This window comes from Cryptotermes secundus, unplaced genomic scaffold, assembly GCF_002891405.2.
Source record: "Cryptotermes secundus unplaced genomic scaffold, Csec_1.0 scaffold620, whole genome shotgun sequence".
NCBI classification, from domain to species: domain Eukaryota; kingdom Metazoa; phylum Arthropoda; class Insecta; order Blattodea; family Kalotermitidae; genus Cryptotermes; species Cryptotermes secundus.
In genome coordinates this window covers 1,112,159-1,133,799 of record NW_019723312.1, presented here as the reverse complement: position 1 = coordinate 1,133,799, position 21,641 = coordinate 1,112,159, and the positions used below count along the sequence as shown (strand labels likewise).

Here is a 21,641-nt window from a genome sequence, read left to right as displayed (position 1 = left end):
GGGCCATATTGGCCAACAGTGAACTCATGAGACCAAATGCACTCTCAGTCTGTGTATACATGTACCTACTTCCACATTTTTGAAACAGGTGACCCATTTTTTACGAAACTTGGTATGAATGTTATGACATTGGAGGTCACACCAACGCTGTTTTCCATAATTTAGTGTAATCAGTAATAACAACATGGCGGACATGTGAACCCGCGCGGTAGGAAGGATATTAATGCTGTGGTAACAGATCTTAGGAAGATACGTAACTCTTGTTAAATCTTTTTCTTTGTAGAGTATAAAATAACAACACGGCGAAAATGCGAAAAATTTCTTTAGTTTTCGGTTTAATAGCGACAACTAATGAACCATCAGAGCTGCAAATGTTACATTTGGAAAAGGACAGATAATAAAGATTGCTATCAACAAGCATAAGCACGGTGAAGACGCAAATCTTTGAGCTTATTTCAGAGAGATTTATTGTAGATAAAATCTGTAGTAAGCAACAAGTTGTTTACGAAAGAAAACAATAGAAATAGATTTCTGTGAATAGAAACCTACGCAGTACAATAGACTTTATTCTACGCGTATGTAACCTGACACAGGAGACACAAGAGAAACTCAATTGTTGTACGAGTGAGGAAGCCTCATAATTACAGAGAGTCCTCGCTTTACGAAAATTCAAATTAAGAAATTTTGTTGGCATAAAGTTTCACAATGAGCCGCGTACCTTCGACTTCTCTTGTCATCCGAACGCGAACTGCTCAGCGGAAATCACTACCGAATAAAAACGAACACGTGCGAACGAAGACAAGAGAAAGGCCTGTCGCGCAGACCGCACTGCGCTTTGCTTTGTTGCGAATGTTTCGTGACGTCTTCTCCTTACTAACAGCTGTTCTCTTGAGAGAAGGTCTCCCTGCGCTTAATTAAATACCTTGCCAGAAGGACGCGCGGGGGAGTGGAGTCATAGCTCCACTATTCTTGACCTCAGCACTACATGGATGTTCATGCCCAGGCCCCTATAACCTCGGGGGCCCATTGGTTGAGCCCCAGTGCCGATATGGACAATGTGGAGAAAGTCTCCTGACTTTGCTTGAAATCGAACCCCGACCGTCCAGCCTGTAGCCCGCTGTTATACCGACTAAGCCGGAGTATATTCTGAAGCTGTTTAAAATTCCCATAATACACTGCGATACCCTGTGTTGGTAGTCGGTATGTTTTCCATATACAGAAATGGCATGATGACAGAAATGACGAGTGCGCATGCCCCGGAGTGTCACCTGAATGTACCCTGCAAATTAACATAGGATCGCGGCTTTTAGAAGCCCCATTATCCAGCTTAATGAAATCAATGCCTGGTCTGTGAACTGAGCGTGCAGCAAACTTCGATTATCGAAATATCCCCAAGCGAAATCGCATTATTAGCTTACTGAGCGATGATAGGTTAGGGTGTGACTTACAGCGGTTCCCGCTGTGATAAACGGCAGAATTGGCGCAAGCTACCTTTAGTGAAGATCCGGGATAGCTCAGGTGGTGCAGTGACTATAGCTATGGGTCCCATGACCGGCAGGGGCAGCGTCCAGTCCGGCTCTGGGGCCCATCCAGCCTCCTATCCAAGAGTGGAGGGGATAAAGCGGCCGGGGCGTGTAGCTGACCATTCACATGCGCTAGACGCTAACCGATTGAACAGATACAAGATGAGGACCAACCCCGCTGCCTGAATCTTCAAAGCACAAGATCATTCATCCCTGATGATGGAGGAGGCGTGTTCCTCCGAAATTTTGGTCTCCACCTCAAAGGTTACATGACGTCACGCCCCAGGAGACAGTAGTTTTGAACATGTTTCTCCTGCAGGTTTGAGGGCCATGGTGAAATGCGGGATTGTACGTCAGAGAGGCGTGTGTGGCGGGTTGCCTGCCTCAAGACCAAGATGCTCGGGGCTCCCAATTACCGCTGAGTGTTGCTGCCACTATGCGCTCCAGTTAACCTGGTGCCAAACCGTAGCCCGCAGTACTGTGGCAGCAGTGCCCACTGGAGTCACAGGACAACATACTCTGACATGTAGAGCCCAAACAGGCAATAGTATAACATCCGTTGCTATGAAAAAGCTCTGGTGATACGCTGTTTCCCCGGCAACGAGGGAACACACAACAATGGAAGAGACGCTTACTGTGCGGTTCGTGCCTGGGCTGTATAACGAGGACTAGTAGTTCGTGGCGGCGGGGTCGAATACATCCACCGGGACCCTGCGAGTCGTAGGAGGCGACGAAAAGGGAAGTTTTAAATCTGAGACAGCAAAATAACATTACGAGTCCCAAGGGACTCGGACCCGAGAAAGACTGCGCTGGCAAGAACCAGCAGCATATACAAAAGACAGACCCGTCCTCTCGTCAGAGATGGCGCCCACAAAAAACAAAACAGTAGCTGTCAAACAATAATAAATATCTGGTCATGAGCTCCAGATGGGTGCGCGACACCAAGACTTACTGACTGACTGGCCGTCAGAAGTAATGTGACTTTGAATTTCACTTGAGTTGTGAGAAGTGAGAAGCTGGTAGCTGAGGCCGCGGACAGCTCGGGAACCCAGAATAAGAGGAACTTCCAACGTTGGAAGCCGCTATCAAGCGACGGCTAGTGAAGACTGAGAAGAATTTCTGTGCGCTGTAGTTACAGTGTTGTTTGGAGTGTGTAACTCAGTGAGACTGCCGTAGTTATTTGCAGTTACAGTCTGTAAATGTTAACTAAATCCAGTCGCCAATCCAAACCCCATCTGTCGCCATTCAATCCCTAGGGTCACGAGCCGACACCCTCCTCAAACGATAAAAACAGTTGCTTCCCTAACACAGATTTGGTTGGTTGGCAAATTTGTTTAATGACGCATATAAAACTATTGACCGACTCATTAATTAATCATACAACTAACTCCACGGCAAAGAGCCCTCCTTGAGAAGCTAACAGTTGCCCAGTTACTTACAGAACCCACCGCCTTTTATGGAACCCGAAAGAAAACTGCATAATGAGGGGCTTCATAACTTGTACTCTTCTCCAAGTATAATTAGAACGGTCAAGTCAAGGAGGAAGAGTCTGACAGGGCATGTAGCACGAATGGAGAAGAGGAATGCGTATAGGATACTGATGGGAAAGCCAGACGGAAAGAGACCACTGGGAAGACCAAGAGGTAGGTGGGTGGACAATATTAAAATGAATCTTAGAGAGATAGGATGGGATGGTATGGATTGGATTTATCTGGCTCAGGATAGGGCCCAGTGGAGGGCTCTTGTGAACAGGGTAATGAACCTTCGGGGTCCATAAAATCCTTGGAAGTTCTTGAGTAGCTGCAGAATTGGTGGCTCCTCAAGTAAGGCTCAGCTCCATGAGTGAGTGAATGGGACCCGAAGGTTTATTATCGTATTCACAACAGTCCGCTATTGGTCCTTATCAACATCCGTATGAATCCAATCCCCACACCCATACACTGTTTCTTCAATATCAATCTTAATATTATCAAGTCATCTACGAATAGTTTCCAAACAGATCCAGTCAATCTGAGTGTCTCACATTAAAACAGTGGTGTTTATCATGTCTGCAACACATGTTACAGGATAATATTAAAATGGATCTTAATGTGTGAGGGTGTGGACTGCATTAGTCTGGCTCGCAATTCTGCAAAACTGTTGGCTGTTGTTAATATGGTAATTAACTTCCCGGGTTTATATAATGTTCGGAGTGTCTTGGTCAGCTGAACAACTGTTAGCTTCTGAATATTACTCTGTTCTCAAGACATAATCACGTGTTCTTACGGCTGCATGAAAAATGTACAGTTCTATTTAAGAGCCCGGATAAGTCAGTCAGTACTAATCAGGCAATGGACGGGATGACCGAGGAACCTGGTTTCGATTCCGACAGGAACAGAGTTGTCTTTCTCTTCTCAGTAGCGTTCAGTCCGACCATCCAGCCTCCTGAACAATGGGTACAGCTGCGTAGACTCACCTCCATCTAGCGCAGAAGTTAAGTATGTGTGGAGTTATACCTCCACTCAACCATACGTCTTCATGGACTGATGCGCGATCAAGCACAGGGAAAATATTACCGTTTTATCTTTACGTGTGTGAGTAAACAGTTGAAGACAAGTACGAGAGACGAACTCTGCAATTTACTTGAGCGTTTGAAGTACTGCGCAGAGAACATTTCTGAAACCGTGTCTAGCCCTGCGTAACTCCGTTAGTGTCATATTACCAACGAACCATAAATTACTCGCAATTTGAACCGAAACTAAAATATTCAGAAAACTGCAAATAGGCCGCTGTTGCGCGGATACTGCGCTGTAAAAACAAAATGGCTGTGAGGTGCCAGGGGGTACTTGGAGGGGGGGTTGTAATACTTTGCATCTGTGTAAATCCTGCAGACAGTCAGGGAAGCGCGTACGCTAACATTACTCAAACTCAGCCAACTGTGGTTAACATTGCACACAAAAAAACCTTTGTCTCTCCCGTATGTAGCCTGTGAGGATCACGATTATTCCTCTCTCGTTGTATCTTCACTCTTCATAATGCCTTGCCCTCGGAGACGAGTGAAGTCTCTTTTCCTTTTCATGGTCTTTGACTTCCTCGGCCTCCTTTGAGGTGAACGCAAATTTCACATGGAATTTACAGAAATTGCCATCCTTGGTTTTGTTGTTGATCCTTGCATTATGTAAACATGAACCGGACGTTTAGGCCGTTTCCCTTTGATGGCTCAAGTTATGCAGGGAAGTCGGTTAATGTTGTTTAGGGAAATCCTCAAGTGTTCCGTCTCCTCGCTCTGTAACCAGCAAAGTGCTTGGCAGGAGATGAAGCCCCTAACTCAGAGACTCAGAGACCAACCGGTTAATGCTGTTTAGGGAAACAGTCGCTGTTTATTGTGAGAACCATACGGAACACACAAATACACTGTGTGGGCAGTCAAAGTCACATTGCGACTGACGGTCGGTCAGTCAGTCAGTCAGTCAGTCTTGGTGTCGATCCCCATTTGGGATTTATGACCAGACATTAATTATTACAGTTTGACAGTTACGGTCTTATTTTTGTGGGACGCCCTCTCTGACGAGATGACGGATCTGTATTTTCCATATGCTGCTGGCCCTTGCCAGGGCGGTCTTCCTTGGGTCCGAGTCCCTTGGACTCGAGATCATATTTTACTGTCTCAGATCTGAGACCTCTCTTTTCGCCGCCTACTACGACTCGCATGGTCACGGTGGAGGTATTCGACTCCGCCTCCACACGTGGCTGTGAGGGTAGAATGCAGAGACTTTATATATAAGAATTCAGTCCGTACCTCACAGGAATCACATTACGTCTCCGTTACAGGGCCCAACCGGTTAATACTGTTTGGGGAAACAGTCACTGTTTATTGTGAGAACCATATGGAACATACAAATGCACTGTGTGGGCAGAATGCAGAGACTTTATATATGAGAATTCAGTCCGTACCTAACAGGAAACACATTACGTCTCCGCTACAGAGACCAACCGGTTAATGCTCTTTGGGGAAACAGTCGCTGTTTATTGTGAGAATCGTATAAATACACTGTGCGGGCAGAATGCAGAGTTCTGGTGTGATAAGGTGAGTGGTTGATGTAGTTACTAATGTCCTGTACAGCGTTAAGCGTGCATCGTGTGTTTTGTTTCTTTCCCCCTCCTTGTGTGTGCAGTGTTCTGAAACAATGCCTCCCTCACCCGTCACTATTTATCAGTGCTTCCGTGCGTTTCTCCTCGCCACTTCACTCTGTGGCTTACATCCAATTTTCTTGTTTCGTGTTTTAATTGTGTGCAAAGATACCATTCCTGTGGGTTCCGTTATGGTCAGCTTAATGCATTCAGACAGTTTTATACAAATTACTTTCCTAACACAATTATCCCTTTACAGGGTAGCGGTAACTCTATATTTCATTTGTGTGAACATACAAATATCTGCATTCTGCCCACACAGTGTATTTGTGTGTTCCGTGTGGTTCTCACAATAAACAGCGACTGTTTCCCTAAACAGCATTAACCGGTTGGGCTTTGTAGTATAGACGTAATGTGTTTCCTGTGAGGTACGGACTGAATTCTTATACGTGTACATAAAGTCAGGGGCCGCGCCATAGCTCAAGCGGTTAGTTGCTGGCTTTCCACCGCGGCGGCCCGGGTTCGATCCCGGGTCTGGTCAAGTGGGATTTGTGGTGGAGAATGTGGCGCTGGGGCAGGTTTTCTCCTAGTACTTCGGTTTCCCCTGCCAATATTCATTCCTTCAATTGCTCCAGAATCACCCTCACCTATCATCAGGGGCTGGTACAATAGGCCAGAAGTGGCCGCAGTACAAGGGACTTAGTCCCACCAGCAATAAAAAATTATATATAAAGTCTCTGCGCTCTGCCCACACAGTTTATTTGTGTGTTCCGTATGGTTGTCACAATAAACAGCAACTGTTTCCCCAAACAGCATTATCCGGTTGGGCTCTGTAGCGTAGATGTAATGTGTTTCCTGTGAGGTACGAAGTGGATGTTTAAAAATATTATTTGGCTGAATTTAAGGCTTGGGGAACTACTTGCATCTTCTGAGCCGCGAAAAAGCAGGCGAGGCTGTTCACGTTGGGTCCAATATTGATGCCGCATGGCAGTTGTAGCTACATTGCAGAAAACTGCTGCTGTCTCTCTTGAAGCTCCAAGGTGTTTATTAGGCGCTTTGTGCGCGATAAAGGGCTCGAGGGCGCAAGCAGTTATCCACACTTTTCGATACGGTTTTGCGGGTCCGTGACATGAACGTGAAGGGAAGGGCGTTACTGTTTATACAAAGTCAAGAGATTCACAAATGCGAAGCGAAGAAGCAGCGCCGAAGCTCTCTGACCCGTCACCCTGAAGCACTAGGAACATCAGGCAAGGATCTGTAAGGAGTAGCCCCCCTGAGCTAATATAATCATGTGATAATGACAATGGAAACTGTCTTATCCCGGGCGAAGAAAGGGTATTTCTGCTTTCAAGTATTTGTTCCCTTCTAATTATTAAATTTAGACTTGTATTCTGGATGTGCTAGGTTTAAATCTCATCCGAGTCAATACTGATTGAGAATATTCGTGATTTTGCCCAGTCCCTCCAGAGAAATACCGCGTAATTACCTATTATACATCATGACGTCCAATTTTCAAAATCTTTCCAGCTCAACATTAATATATACTCTTACATTTTGACTTGTGTAGTTTGATTTATTTATAGCATCGTAAAAGACCACAAAACAATATCAACATTACAGTTTACCCATTCCCAGTTTTAGGGACTTGTGCCCTTTCGCGAACCCCTGTTTTAATGACATCCGATCTGCCTTGCCGACCGTGGATGGGGGGACCGAGGCTTCTCTGTTTTTGAGAATTAGTAATAGCCGAGGAACATGTACTTTACTAATTGCCTATGAATTTGTGATAAGGTCTAAGAGTACGTCGCGTGTGACACGCATACATAAGGCCTGTGTTCGGTGCCCCACTGGGGCCTGCCCCAAAGCACAGTAAATACAGGCCTTTGCAAATGTTATTACTTGGGCGCCACGCTGTGCTGACATCCCATTGCAAACAAATATACAGGTTAATTATGTCTGTTTCTCCTGAATGTCATTTAACATTTCGGAAGCGCGCCAACAGCCGCGGCCACCAGCTGACTCGTAACAATCAGCAGAATTAGTCCAGCAAGCTTACCCCTTTCACTGTCAGCAAAACTGGACGGCAACTTGACATACACATGGATTTCTGGCTAAGAAACTCGCATTCGCTCACTCATGGAGCTGGGTCCTTCTTGAGAAGCTGCCAACTGTGCAGCTACCCAGCATTTGATGGAACCAAAGGTCCATTACCGTGTTCACAAGAGCCATCCATTGGTCCCTATCCTGAGCCAGATCAATCCAATGAAATGAAATCTCTGAAATTAGGCAGTTTTACAACAGCAAAGCTCAACCATTATACTAACTTCAACCCTGAAGATGGCGACAAGATGTACTCCCTAAACGTCGCAATACTGTTATCCACACTGCGCAGAGACCCGACAACACACTCAACAAGAACATGTACACGTCACACCGTCCGCCCGGTTCTGCAGTCAGGCCACCATTAACTCCATTGGCGAGATCAGTTGGTTAATGCGCCACACTGCATACGCAGCCGACCTCTGACCCCACGGATGTACATTATTAGCATCTGTGTGCTCAGTCGGTAACGGCTTCAGGAGTTCGGAACGTGCGGCCCTGTCACTATCAATGCAAGAGCGAACTGACACGCATATTCGCAGTACGTCAGACCTGAAGTTCTCAACGCCGTGCAGTCCGGTAGAAGTTCACGGACGTTTCGGAAACACTTACCGCCTCCATCCTCACGATCGAACACTAACTGAAAGAAGCGGACAACAAATTTCTGTGATCTTCTTGATTCAAACTGGTTGCTTCCTCTGCTTTACTCCGAAACGCTGGTATCAGGGTACATGGCATTATATCACAAGAGTATTTAAGGTTGATTACTTGCTTTGCTTACACTTCGACCCTGACGACGGTAAATTATTCCGAAACATCAGTGTGTTTCCATCAGAGTACATGGCTGTACATCTCAGAAGGCAGTGCTCTTCATGTTTATACTAAACTGGTGACCCAACAGTGGTTCGCAGGCCATGACATCCAAGACTAAGTCCCGGGCCTCAATTGCAGTTCGTATTATGAAGGTCACTTCTGTCTCTGCTCGGAGACGGACTGACGTGTAAAGTTGTCCCTGTTATTAACTACTTAAGCGCTGCGCCATGAAGGCGTATGGGGGAGTAGATGTACCGATCCATATTTTCTTGACCTCGGCACTAGTTACAGGGAGGTGAGTGGTCAGCTTCACGCCTTGGCCACTTTACCCCCCGGGAAACAGCCTCCGGTAACCACTGATAATAGACTGGGTGAATCCCAGAACCGGTCTGCACGACACTGAGAAGAGAAAATACTTGTCCCTACAGGGAGTCGAACTCCGACCCCTCGGTCGTCCATTCTGTAGCCAGTCGCTATACCGACTACGCTATCCCGGCTCAATAAAAAAACACCGCAGCAATTTCTTCCTCTGTCAGAAACTGAGTTCAAGGGTCTCCTTCAGCCAGCTGAAGCCAATCTTGGATATTCCCTTGTGTGGTTTCAGTCTCTCCAGCTGCCCTCAACACAGTCTGAAAGTCCTCTTGCTCCTAAGTCCCACGTGTCTTTTAAAGTGTGTACTCACCTGTGAAGACATTTCTTCATTTTCCATATTTCGGTCCGGATTAGCGAGGGTTTGCTGTACTTGAGTTCACTTTACGAACCCCCCTACAGGAAAGTAACCGTACACTGTACGTGCTACTCACAGTCTCCACATTAGAACACAACCCACATACATGCATTGAACAGAAATGTCATTGGACTGTGGGGCGCTGGGTTTTGCGTTTCATATCAGATGTCTAGTGCCTCAATAGACTGGTTCGGTTCATACAGTTTGTCTTCAGGCCCATCTGCAGGGAGAGTTATCAGCTCACGAGATAAACTGTCTCTTCCCATGTTACGTGCTTTCAAAGAACATAACAGTTGTGTGCGGCTTGTGGACCAAGCCGAAAGGCCAATGTTTCGCAGACCGTCCGCGACTGGTTCCGAATTCTTCCGGAAAGAAACGGCATTCGGAAACAGGAAGCGCGTGGCCATTTTTATGCTCACTCCTGTATTTACAGAGGGGAAGAGTTCGCTGCTAATATTGAGAACCTGAACTGCATTCATGGGATTTTGTGAGATCTGGTACACCCTGTGCCGATCACAGTGGCCGCGGGGTCTAAGGCATGAACTGTCTTCTCTCGCTCGGACGCTAGGATCGTGAGTTCGAATCCCACTCTAGGCATAGATGTCTGTGTGCGTTTATTCTGTTTGTGTTGCCCAGTGTGCAGGTTGCGGCCTTGTTACGGGCTGAGCACTCACCCAAGGAGTTCTACCGTCTGTGTAAGAAAGAATACGAAACTGAAGAAGAGGCCAGGGCCCAACAAAGGGCTGTAGGACCATTGTTGAATAAATGGAACACCCTGTAGTTCAGCAGAATGTCGCTTACATTTCGTAGGCAAAGCATTTCAGAAATCCGTTTCCTATTTACCTCTTGCTGAATAGCTGCTTTACTTTCATATCCTAAAGACAGAGTCAGTATGTCTTGCCGAAACGTCTGTTAAATTATGTCACATCCCAGAAGAGAGTTCTCCTCACAGAGCTGTGGCGACATCATGCACAACACACAGCTCCTCGCATGAAGGACTTGCCACCAACTCACTTACCTGCACCAGGTCTCCCAAATCCTTGCCCCCCGCGGTGAAGTTGAGGTGGCACAGGAAGGGCAGTCTATCCTCCCGGGGGCGTCTAATCTCCAGGTCGTAAGTGCGGCCCACGTCCCCGAAGTAGGTTCTGTTGCAGGCTGGAACACACAGATACGGAACATCCTGTAGAAGCCAGCGGTACAAGAGGCAACACCGTGCTATGTCCGAAACGTCTCTGAGGACACGTGACACCCTGAGCAGGCTGCACTGCGTCTCATCCTACACTGAAAATAGATTCTAGTGATTGTGTAATGAAGACGTAATGATTTGCGTCACTACCTGACAATAACGCATATCAGAAGATGTCACAGAAACAGAGCAGAATCCTGCTTAAGAAGCTAACTGTAGCTCACCTGGTCATGATGTTTACCTCCTTTTGAGGAGTCCTCATAAGGACTAGCCACAGAACCCCACCCGCAGCTCGATTAATCCGGCCCACACTCTCCCACATTATTTCCTTATAAACTATTTTAATATTATCCTCTCAACAATACCCTTAGGTCACTCCCTTCCGGGTTCTCCCTAAGAGTCTCCTCCACTCGTGCAATATGTCACGCCAAATGCATCGCTTTATCAGTCCTGGCTGCCGTGCATATGGGTAATAGTACGGAGTCAAGTATCAAGGTGGTTAGTCACCAACACTGGCAGCATCAGGACTACACAACAGACACTACTGTATCAACATTTGTTCTATTTTGCTGTTGACGCTACATGTTTCGGCCCTTATTTTGAGCCATCATCAGGAGTACAGTGATACTAGTCCTAGTTCTTGAATTGCATCTAATTTCAATATGGATTCACATTGTGTCCTTGTGCGTTTTAGATGCATAAACTGAATTTTCAGTTAACACTTAAATACTTAGGCAGTAAAATTTGGAACTGAAAATGAAACATTTGAAAATTATCATTAAAAGTGCACAGAAATGGGATAGTTTGTAGTGAATCTCTTTACAACTCTGTGCCCGCTACATGTTGATACTGGCCGCGCCATAGCTCAAGTGCGGCGACCGGGTGTCAAGTGGGATTTGTGGTGGACAAAGTGGCGCTGGGGCGGGTTTTCCCCGAGTACTTCGGTTTCCCCTATCAATCTTCATTCCACCAAATTCTCCATCATCATAATCACCCGGGGCAGGTACAATAGGCCAGTCAGTGGCCGCCGTGCCGAGCGGACCCAACTGGACTCCACCCTCCATGTTGATATGCTCTTCCAGTGGCTGAAGCAGTTACAGGGTGGGGCGCCTGCATATCGGGCTCTTCTCTAGTGAATCAGGTCGTGCCATTTTGCCCTTGCTCTCGCCTTGTGGAGTCCACGCTCTTTGCTCTGTGTATCACCCAACAGGTGACGTGTACGGGCCGCTGAGGCTATGTTGTAGCGCTTCGGTCTAGGCAACTTGCTGTAGATCTGTAGATGATCAGATGATTGATGAATGCAGAGCTGCAGGAAAATAACTGGCAATGGAAACCGAAGTACTCGGAGAAAAACTTGACCTGGTGCCACTTCGTACACCACAAATCCCATATGGTATGACCTGTAATCGAATCTAGGCTAACGGGGTTGGAGCCGGCCACTAACCGCCAGAATGGTCCTCGCCAGCACAGCTATTCTTGATTCCCGTCCCCGCGAGGCCCATGACCCCATTTTTGTGAACCTACTTTTGACGCGGCTTATTATTATTATTATTATTATTATTATTATTATTGGAGGGGGTGGGTTTCCCCATGCACTTAGACCAGTTATTGGTCCATTGTGCGTCCCCCTTTGATATTCTACCAGTCTCCATACCCTACCTGTACTGGTGCGTGCTATCAGCCCCGTTGAGCCAACGAGGTCGGCCCTCGGTACCTTTGATACTTCCCCCATCTACCAGAGGCATTGGAAACTACTTGGGCGGGAAACTATTGCCTAATTTAGCTCAGAGGTCTCCTAGAGACATGAGGTTCTTTTACGTGCCGTAAATCTACGACACGGGACACACGGCTTAAAGTCCCTCCTGGAGGACTTGTTCCCTGAATTTTTTCCGCCCTTAAAAATTCCACGACCTCCGCCGGGTTTGAACCGGCGTACTTAGAGTCATGATGTGGGAACGTTACCCCTAGACTACGGAGGCCGCTTTTGACGCGGCTTAAGAGTACACATTAAATATATTTTCATGGGTATGAGTGACTATAGACGGGAGTTCGATTGGAGACTCGATGTATTGGCCGCTTATATACGCACCACTCGTAAGTAATTACAGTTCCACCGCTCGCCACAAACGACCACAGCACCTACTGAGCCTTTTCCTAGCCTTCCGTGTGTTCAGCCGATTCACGGTAACGGTTTCAACAGTGGAGATTCTTAAGCTTCACGTTCTCAAGTCCTGTCTCCACATAACCCACTAACTAGCTCTAAGACTGGCGGCTACTTCACACAACCTCCTAGTCTTATCTTCACAGCCTGACTCTCAACTGAGCACTCACTAAGCTCTAAACATCGTTTCGGCATGGACATCCGTAGAAAACACCGTTCCCATCAATACTTCGATTGCTGCAATCGTATTATTATCCGCGGGAACGTTTTGACCGAGCCGTTGCCTAGAAACGGTCGCAACGCGGACCATATAAAACACAGCCCTTCTATTATTGCGTTCGTGTATGCTGTAGGCGTTACCTAGCAACGGCCAACTCTTTACAGATTCACCACTTAGCAACGGATCTACACGCCACAGTACCTTTGAGCTCTCTCTACTAGGTCCGCCGCATGAAACAGGAGGCAACAGTTTTATATATATAGGCCGAATTTTTTGCGAGCCAATTCTGTCTCTTTCTACTAGATTCTCCAATCATTTTCTTTATGAATACGGGCAACACAAGAGATGCGAACCGGAAATGACGTCTACATTGTTCGGGCTGTGAATGCCTGGTGGGAAATTGATTCTGCCGTCGAGCGGCCGCAGTGCCATCTGCAGGCCCGTGTCACAAACACACCACAACAGTCAACTTTTCCTTGCCAGTCTGCTGCAACAGTGTCCCAACTGTTTTTGTGCTGCCCGCGACCTGCGCTGAGTTCCAGCCGGCCAGCCCCGATGTCGGGCACCGAGCGACACACTGACAAAACAACGGAGGCCGTCTCCTTAACGCTTTGAAGCATTTAGTTCATATAAATAATGCACAAAATTCAGTTTACAACTCACAGAAAACAAATGCCATCCCCACTACAAACCCGGGTTAATGCTGATTAGATAAATAAACATTTATTCTTAATGTCATACGACGCACAAACATATAGGTTACTGAAAGAAAGCAGTCTTCTGGGATGTGGCACCGTGTAGATGTGTTAAATGACGTTTCGGAAGAACGTATCGCAAGCAGACTTGCGCCGGTTCTCTCTGTCTCTTCGCTTGAGGATTTTCTTATTTTCCTTCTACCCTGAAGCTGGAGGCGATATGTTCCTCCGAAACGTCGGTTAACACCACATCTACACGGTGCCACATCCCAGAAGACTGCTTTGTTCATAGTCACCGCCGTGAAAACCTCAAATCTTACATACAGATTACTCCTTTATGACTTCCTCCCTGAAGACGGAGGCGGTGTGTTTTGCAGCTGTTCACCGGGCTCATAGCGCTGCCTCCAAATGCCAATTGCATTGAAAGTTAAGGCACTAAGGGGCCTATGAACTCCAGTAAAACTAAGTTCTAAACAGAAAATCCATTCCTTACCTAAGAGAAAAGTCGATCTAGTTGCCATGGTTACTGTAATAATCTGTTTCTTGCAACGTCAGCCTGAGTACAGCGGGCCATGAAGCAAGAAAGTAGAGGCTAATGACGTGTGAAGTGAACATAATATTCACCATCTTGTACGCTCACTTTCGTGCCTTGTCGGTCTGTGGCTTTGAGATCACCATCCAATGATTTATGCATATTTTGAGTTCGTTTTCCAACGGATGATTGAGGTTGGCTGCCTCGAATAAATCGTCATAATGAGATGCTTTGCTTGGCAGTCTGCAGATTCTCCGGGAGTGGTGAATACCATTCGTAACCTGCAGCCAGTGTCTGTGGAAGAGTGGCATATGCGTATTTTAACATAACCGAGGGTGCAGCTTTTGCGTGGAAGCATGAGCGCGTGCCGAACTGAAACATTTGCGGAAACGTCCGATAAGAAAACAACAAAACAAACTCCGATTTGTAACCGTGAAAATTTATTTTAATTTTCTGGTACATATTTTTGTGATTGTGTAAACAAAAACTGACCTTGAGGTTTTCACGGATTTGTATTTTCGTTTTCAGAGCTCCTGAACAGGAAACAGCGTCTCTCGGAGCGCACTCTCTGTCTCTGTCTGTACGCATGCATGCATGCATTCCAGCGTACTTTCTCTGTCCTGAACACACGACGCACGGAGTTTTGTTCCAGGACATGATCTCAATTCATTAATGAAATTCAATCAAAATCTTTGGAGCTGTTTTCGAGGAAATCGGTTGTTCGTGCTTTGGAGCCCATTTGCAGGGCACCAATTTCTTTGAGACAGGAATTTAATATTCAGTGAACACCGCGACATGTGATGGATAAACTTCTGAATTCCGAATACAAATAAACTCCGTCCAACCGTTCAGGCGTTCAAACTTACGTTCGTACAGACAGACTGCATTCCATGAATCATGTTTTCTTATTCGGATTAGGGACCAAAACGAAAATCCGTACAGCCCTTACATCGGAATTCGGTAGTCTCTAACAGAAATGAGTACCAGGAATCTTCCTGTGGGTAAAGGGCGGCCGGTGCGTAAGGCTGACAACCTCACCGCCATCTGTGAGCAGGCTCTCTAGAGAAAATGTGGGAGCCTCGACGTCTCACAACCCTATGGGCCTCCACGGCCTGTTACAGGGATAACTTTACCGTTTATTATTTTTAACTATAATGATCTACCGAGAGACAGTTTCGTTTCCAAAGTAACCTCGTCAATAATAATAATAATAATACGCGATGAAGTGCACAGACTTTGCACCTCTTTCATTTGTCGGATGTGCTGCTTTACCGTTTACAGTGCGTGTCTCTGCAACGCTTCCCTTCGAAGTAACAAAGTCCATGGAGATGAGTCCCTACTGGGAAACTGACAGTGGCTAAGCTACTCAGCAGCCCTACACTTCTCCGCCTTTCATGGAGCCCTAAGGTTTATTACCGCATTCACAAGAGCCATGCAAAAGGGCCTGTTCTGAGACAAACCCAGTACACTACTTAGCATTCTGTTCCTTTATGATACATTTTAATATTAGCCTCCGAACAGCGTCTAGGTGTTGCTAGTGGTCTCTTTTCTTTAAGCTTTTTCATGAAATTGTGTATGCGTTTCTTTTCGCTCTCATGCGCGCTACATGCCCTGCCCACCTCACTCTTCTTGACTTGATCATTCTAATTATACTTGGAGAAGAGTACAAGTTACGAAGCTCCCCATTATGCAGTTTTCTCAGACCTGTCACTTCCTCCCCCTTCGGTCCAAATATTCTCCTCAACACCCTGTTCTCAAACACCCTCAGTCTATGTTCCTCCCTTGATGTCAGAGACCAAGTTTCACACCCATAGAGAACCACAGGCAAAATTATAGTTCCGTATATTTTAATTTTTATGTTGTATCGCCTTACCTAATTCACTTTAAATCCGACTTGTTTCGTCTGTGTATTTCAGACGTCTTCGGTGTTTTCATTGTAATAAACCCTAACACATGATGTCATTAAGGTCTACAAGTTCGTGACGATGGTGCATTATGAACAGTAACCTTCATCCTATTTTTACTTAAAACGCGACGTTTTGGAGATAGTGAATAGGTCTTTCGATTGTCCCCAACTGAGTAGGTTTTACCTGAAGACGGAAACAGTCCTGAAACATAATATTTGTACTATGGCGTCACTGCATACTTAAGACGCCTTGTGGAAATACTCTCACACGAAGCATGTCGCAGTAAAAGTACCACACAACAAACAATTCATAATTACGCTTAACGGCGATATACAGAACACAGATCTCAGCTGGTTCGTTGTAACGGAGCGGCAAGCGGACAGAACTCGTCTCCCGGCACCCATTTCGCATGTCACGTGAACAATAGAATCAGATGTAACAAAGTTTATTTCGAAACTTCGCGCAGATCGGCGCAATGTGACGTCAAACGTAGCTCCCTCTTGAATTCATTGAACGCGTGGAAACCAGGAGAATCTTACCCACTCAATCAATTACTGCGGAATTGTTTCATTGCGTGAGGCAAGATTGAAATAGATTGAAGTCAATCTCGGCGCTACACAGTTGTTCCATTCGAAGCGACGTTTCGTAAGAGATGATTAATGAATCCTGAAACCAAATGCAGATACCAAGATACCAAGATACGGCAGTGACTTAGCCCTTTGAGTTAGAAGGAAAGAGTTACCATTCGGCGCTGTACGGTCTGAGTTACTAAGAACGTAGTTAAACCAAATATATTGTCACGTGTAGGGGTGACTATAGACGGGGTTCTGGATTGGATTTACTGACACCTTATTTACACACCTCGGGACCACAGGCAATACAGCGCTGTCGCTGATCTACACACTTTCCAGTTCACATGTCCACACGCACTAACATACTCATTCTTCACTAGTCGTATCCTGGCAACGGATTTATAACAGTCTCGCTGTAACTACAAATCACATATATATAGACTTCTTTTCAGCGCCTAAATCCTTTCTTGCCATTATTCTGCAACTGCCAACTCAATTCAGTTTCTCTGCTTCCAAGCTCAGGTCCTGGCATGCTGGCGTCTCGAAACTCAACTCGACTTAACCCTTCTTTATAATCACTTTGCACGGATGACACAGAAAACAGACTCTCTATTGTTGGGAAGGCACGTTCACACCTCTGTTGCACAATAACGAAAGTTACTCAATTGTTGCGTATTCGTTGCTGCGGGAATGTTTACCGAGTCGTTGCCTAGCAGTGAACGTCAGTTTTGACTTCACTATTCCGGCTTTTCGGGTTATCATGTCATAGTATTTATACGTCCATTTCTGTGCCTGACTTTCACTCGAACAAACGGTAAGAACGTTCATACAGGCGACAGTTGAGAATTAGAAAGCCGCTAGTAACAAGAATGTGACACCGTGGAGTCCGGTATCAGATTCTACCGTCCCACAAGAATCTTTCTTTTATCCCCAACTGCTTACCTTCTACCACGAAGATGGAGACAGCAGGTACTCCGAAACGACGTTAGGTCTACTTATGTACATAACTATACTACACTTTTCAGACCTTCGCTTCAGTCTCGTAGAGAATTCTGATGAGCGTGCGTGCGTGCGTGCGTGTGTCTAGTTCTCCTGCCTGTACCGGGCGTGAAATTCCGTCGGTTTCCGAGGTAGCAAAGGATGTTAGCTTTCTGGTACATGACGTCATACAAGGATCCCTCCACTTTTCCCTCCTAACCCCTATAGTCACCATCTTAATCCGTACACCGTTACGCCTCTCCACACACACACACACACACACACACACTTCCCCTAAACTTCAAAATTCCCCCTCCGGGAACGGGTAGAGGAAGCTGTTAGAATCCAGGAAAATGTTTGCGTGTGGTTGGCAGAGGGAGCCAGGTTTATGAAAGCGGCTGACTTAGGTACAAGAAGTATATAAACAAGTGAGGCAATGTACGCACCGCTTTGCACTTCCAACATATTCGCTCAGTTTTGCCTAATTATCTCGCAAACAGAAAGGCTTATAGGAAAAGTGTACTAACTCACTCACTCATGGAGCTGAGCCCTTCTTGAGAAGCTGCCAGTTGTGCAGCCTCTCAACAATTTCCCAGCATTTATGGAACCGGAAGGTTCATTACCGCATTCAAAAGAACCCTCCGCTGGTCCCAGATAAATCCAATCCATACTGTCCGATCCTATCTCTCTAATATCCATTTTAATATTGTCCACCCACCTACGTCTTGGTCTTCCCAGTGGTCTCTTTCCTTCTGGTAAGGGCAATGTGAGAATGATGACGTTATGTTTATAAGCACAGACTTGAGACAGCGGCGGTGCGGGGTTCTGATTTTCTGAATTACTGGTGATCTGTATAATCTGGAAATGTAACTTAGTGGCCTTTACAGCAGAATGACTTTAATTCGGGAGGGCTTCATGAGTAGCGCGCAGCAGTTATCTCGATCCTGGAAACCACCTCACGGTCTGCATACAGACAGAGGAAAACCGAATAAAAACCTGGAGAGAGATGGTCTTAACAGACACATCTCTATAATATGCACAGTGTTTGTTTTCTGTGAGGTAGGAACTGAGTTCTGATATTGAGATGAGCTTCGGGGAGGTAGACACTCAGGGGACGGGGTGTGTACCCCTCTACTTTGGAAATGTAATTAAGATTGGGCTGCTTGTATCAGCGAGGGGTGTGTTCAGGCAAGGTGCTAGCGTCTGATGTGTTTGCAAGGAACCGGGACACTCCCTGGCGTCCACTTTCCGAACTAAATGCACAGAGCGTAAACAAAATGGTTTCCACAAGGCTCTGTTGCCAGGATGCGCATAACATTATCCAGTGTTCACTGTTGCCATCTTCGCTCCTTGTGACTGCACCTATTACAAGTTGGCTAAAATACCCTTCTTCGCCCGGGATACACTTACGTCCCTTGTCAGTATCACAATACACAGTTACTAAACTTTAAAGAAGGAGCTACTCTCGGATTAAGGAATTGAAGTTTACTCATGTAATTACATAAGGATATTTGTAATGAGCATTCAAATCTCTCTAGCACATTTGCGCATCCCTCTAACAGCACTGACTACCGTACATACTAGTAGGAACATCGAATAAATTTCGTAACGTTGTGGGATGTAGACCCGTTGCTATGCGGCGACTGTTCCTACAGCGGTCCAAAAACAACAACAAAGGAATGGTGTCTTCCGCTACGCAACAATTGAACAGCACAGAGGAACCGTTTTCTATGTAGTCCGTGCCGAGATGTTACAAGCAGGGCAGTTCGTGTGGAGTTAGCAAGTCAGTGGAGTGGAGTCGGTTGGTGAGTGAGTGAATTAGTTAGAGGACTGCTACCGTTCAGTCGTTCTGACCTGTTGCTATGTGAAGCTGGTAGCTGAGGCTGTGGACCGTTCGGGAACACAGAGGAAGGGGAATGTCCGCCGTTGAAAGCCGCTACCGAGCAACGGCTAGTGAAGACGTGACTGTGGACACTAGTGTGTGTGTGTAACAGTGAACCGTAAAGTGTAGTCACGCGGTGTATGTATCAAGGAGTCAAATAAATCAGGCCATCAATCCAAAACCCGTCTATATTTACTGAGTCACGTGACAGCATGTTTTTTGCTCTGAAATAGGTCGGCGCTAGGAAACGGATAAGACACAGAAACACAGATTCTTTCTACCATTCCCTTGCATGTGTCATCTAAACGTTAACCCAGTGCCTGGGGGTATACCCGGGCCAGCTTATACCTGGGAGATATAAATACGGAAACCTGGCCTTCAGGGTTGGGGAGTCTCGAACCTGAGACAGTAAAATATAGTCATGAGTCCCGCGGTACTCAGACCCGAGAATAACTGCGCTCGCGAGGACCAGCAGCAACTGTAAAAGACAGACCAATCCTCTCGTCAGAGAGGATGTTACATAAGGACTGTAACCGCAAGAGTTCAGTTGGAAAATAAAAATTCTGGTCGTGGGTCTCAAGGGGCCTGTCGCCAAGACGAAGTGACTGGAGGTAAACGGCCAGTCGTAAAGTAAGTCTGACTCTGGCTCTCATCTGAAAGTGTACGTTGCTCCTCTAAATAAGCTCAGGTCACTGCACTGTAGGCTTTACACACGGACCCCCCCCCCCTTCCAATACGCCTCCCCTATTGTAGTCCTCCCCATGCTAAATCAAAATGCAGCCCCTAAACGCGTCAATCGTTGCTACATAATTTTGCTATTGACAAAGTGTTAAAAGGAGCCGCACAAATCACCAGTCAAGTGAAAACATCACTTACCGCTTATCTACTGACTGTTTCACACAAATGAAAAAATATCACCGCATTGCAAGTGACAGTACTGTTTACCNTTGCTGGTCATTGGTCGCCTATCACTTCCGTGATCTTTTTACACAGTCGGTACGACTCCTTGGATGGGGGTTCAGCCCGTCGCAAGGTTGCTACCTGCATACAGGACAGCAGAAGCACAGAACAAACGCGCACACACACATCCATGCCTCAAGTGGGAGTCGAACCCCCGATGCCAGTGCTTGATCGTGCGAAGACAGTTCATGCCTTAGAACGCGCTGCCACTTTGATCGGCCGTCACCTCCCACCCACCTCGTAGAAAACACTTCATCCAGTTTCAGCACTACACATGAAACATGTCTGTCTCTCTCGCATCCAGTTTTGGTTTCAATGCTTCCGATCCTTCTGCAAAGAACGCACTGCAAGTTACAAAATGGCGGCAAGTCTCCCTCCGTCTCCACAGAGAAAACAACAGAAAGATATTATGGACCCCTTTACAATATATTTTATTTTCTGCACATATATCTAGTGTAGATACATTACTTCCTGCAGTTTCGTGTAATTTTTATACAACAAATACACAATTTTCTTCGGTGGAGAACATTTGCAATGTTATCTCAGGCGGTCTCATAAAGCGAAACGCAAAGAAAGGGCAGTGCACGTCAGACAAAAACGGAAAGCGAGTTGAGGGGCTGTCTCTGCAAGTTGAAATTGCTGTTTCCTTTTGTCTGCCTCCCAAACTTCGCCGTTCTGCTATTTTTCCTTCTTTCAAACGCCAGCTCAATTAACATTGTTATGAGATGAAATAAAGAATTGTGGTACAAGATAAAGGTCTGCCCAGACATATGTAATGCCCCATCTCACACCAAGACATGACCAAACGATAAATAAATTCAGTGTGCACAGAAAATGTTGATTGTTGATAAAGGCAGAGAGCAACGCTTGGCAGTTACAATGGCTGTAATTTAATTTGGAATTTATCTACAGACGAAACAACAATGGAAAATGTGCAAACATTTATATTGCGTTCATCTGAGACACTTAACATTTTCTTTACAGCGTTTAATAAATAAAACAAACCCTTTCATTCGCCTGAATATTTCCATGGAAACTTTAATTGGTTAACACAACAAGTGGTAATATGAAATGTCAACAGATGTCAGCACACGCTTCATTCATCTAACACACAGTAATTTAGACCAGAAATAACCAATATTTCTAAGCAATACAAGGTGTGGCAATAAAGAAACCGGATTCATGCTCTAGCCCTTTATTAAAAAAAAAAATCAGACAGTCGAAATGTTATCCCCTTCAATGTAGTCCCCTCCCCGATCCCTACACCGCTCCATG

At 45.9% G+C, this 21,641-nt stretch overlaps 1 protein-coding gene across 3 annotated transcripts in view; it reads right to left on the bottom strand.

The window, feature by feature from the left end:
• LOC111861806 overlaps positions 1 to 21,641 on the bottom strand; it is a 322,342-nt gene that overhangs the window by 30,452 nt on the left and 270,249 nt on the right. For all 3 annotated transcript variants that reach the window (XM_023846679.2, XM_023846678.2, XM_033750465.1), the window contains exon 3: positions 10,292 to 10,428. In XM_023846679.2, the coding sequence (XP_023702447.1) occupies positions 10,292 to 10,428 (137 nt within the window). The remainder of the gene's footprint in view (positions 1 to 10,291; positions 10,429 to 21,641) is intronic.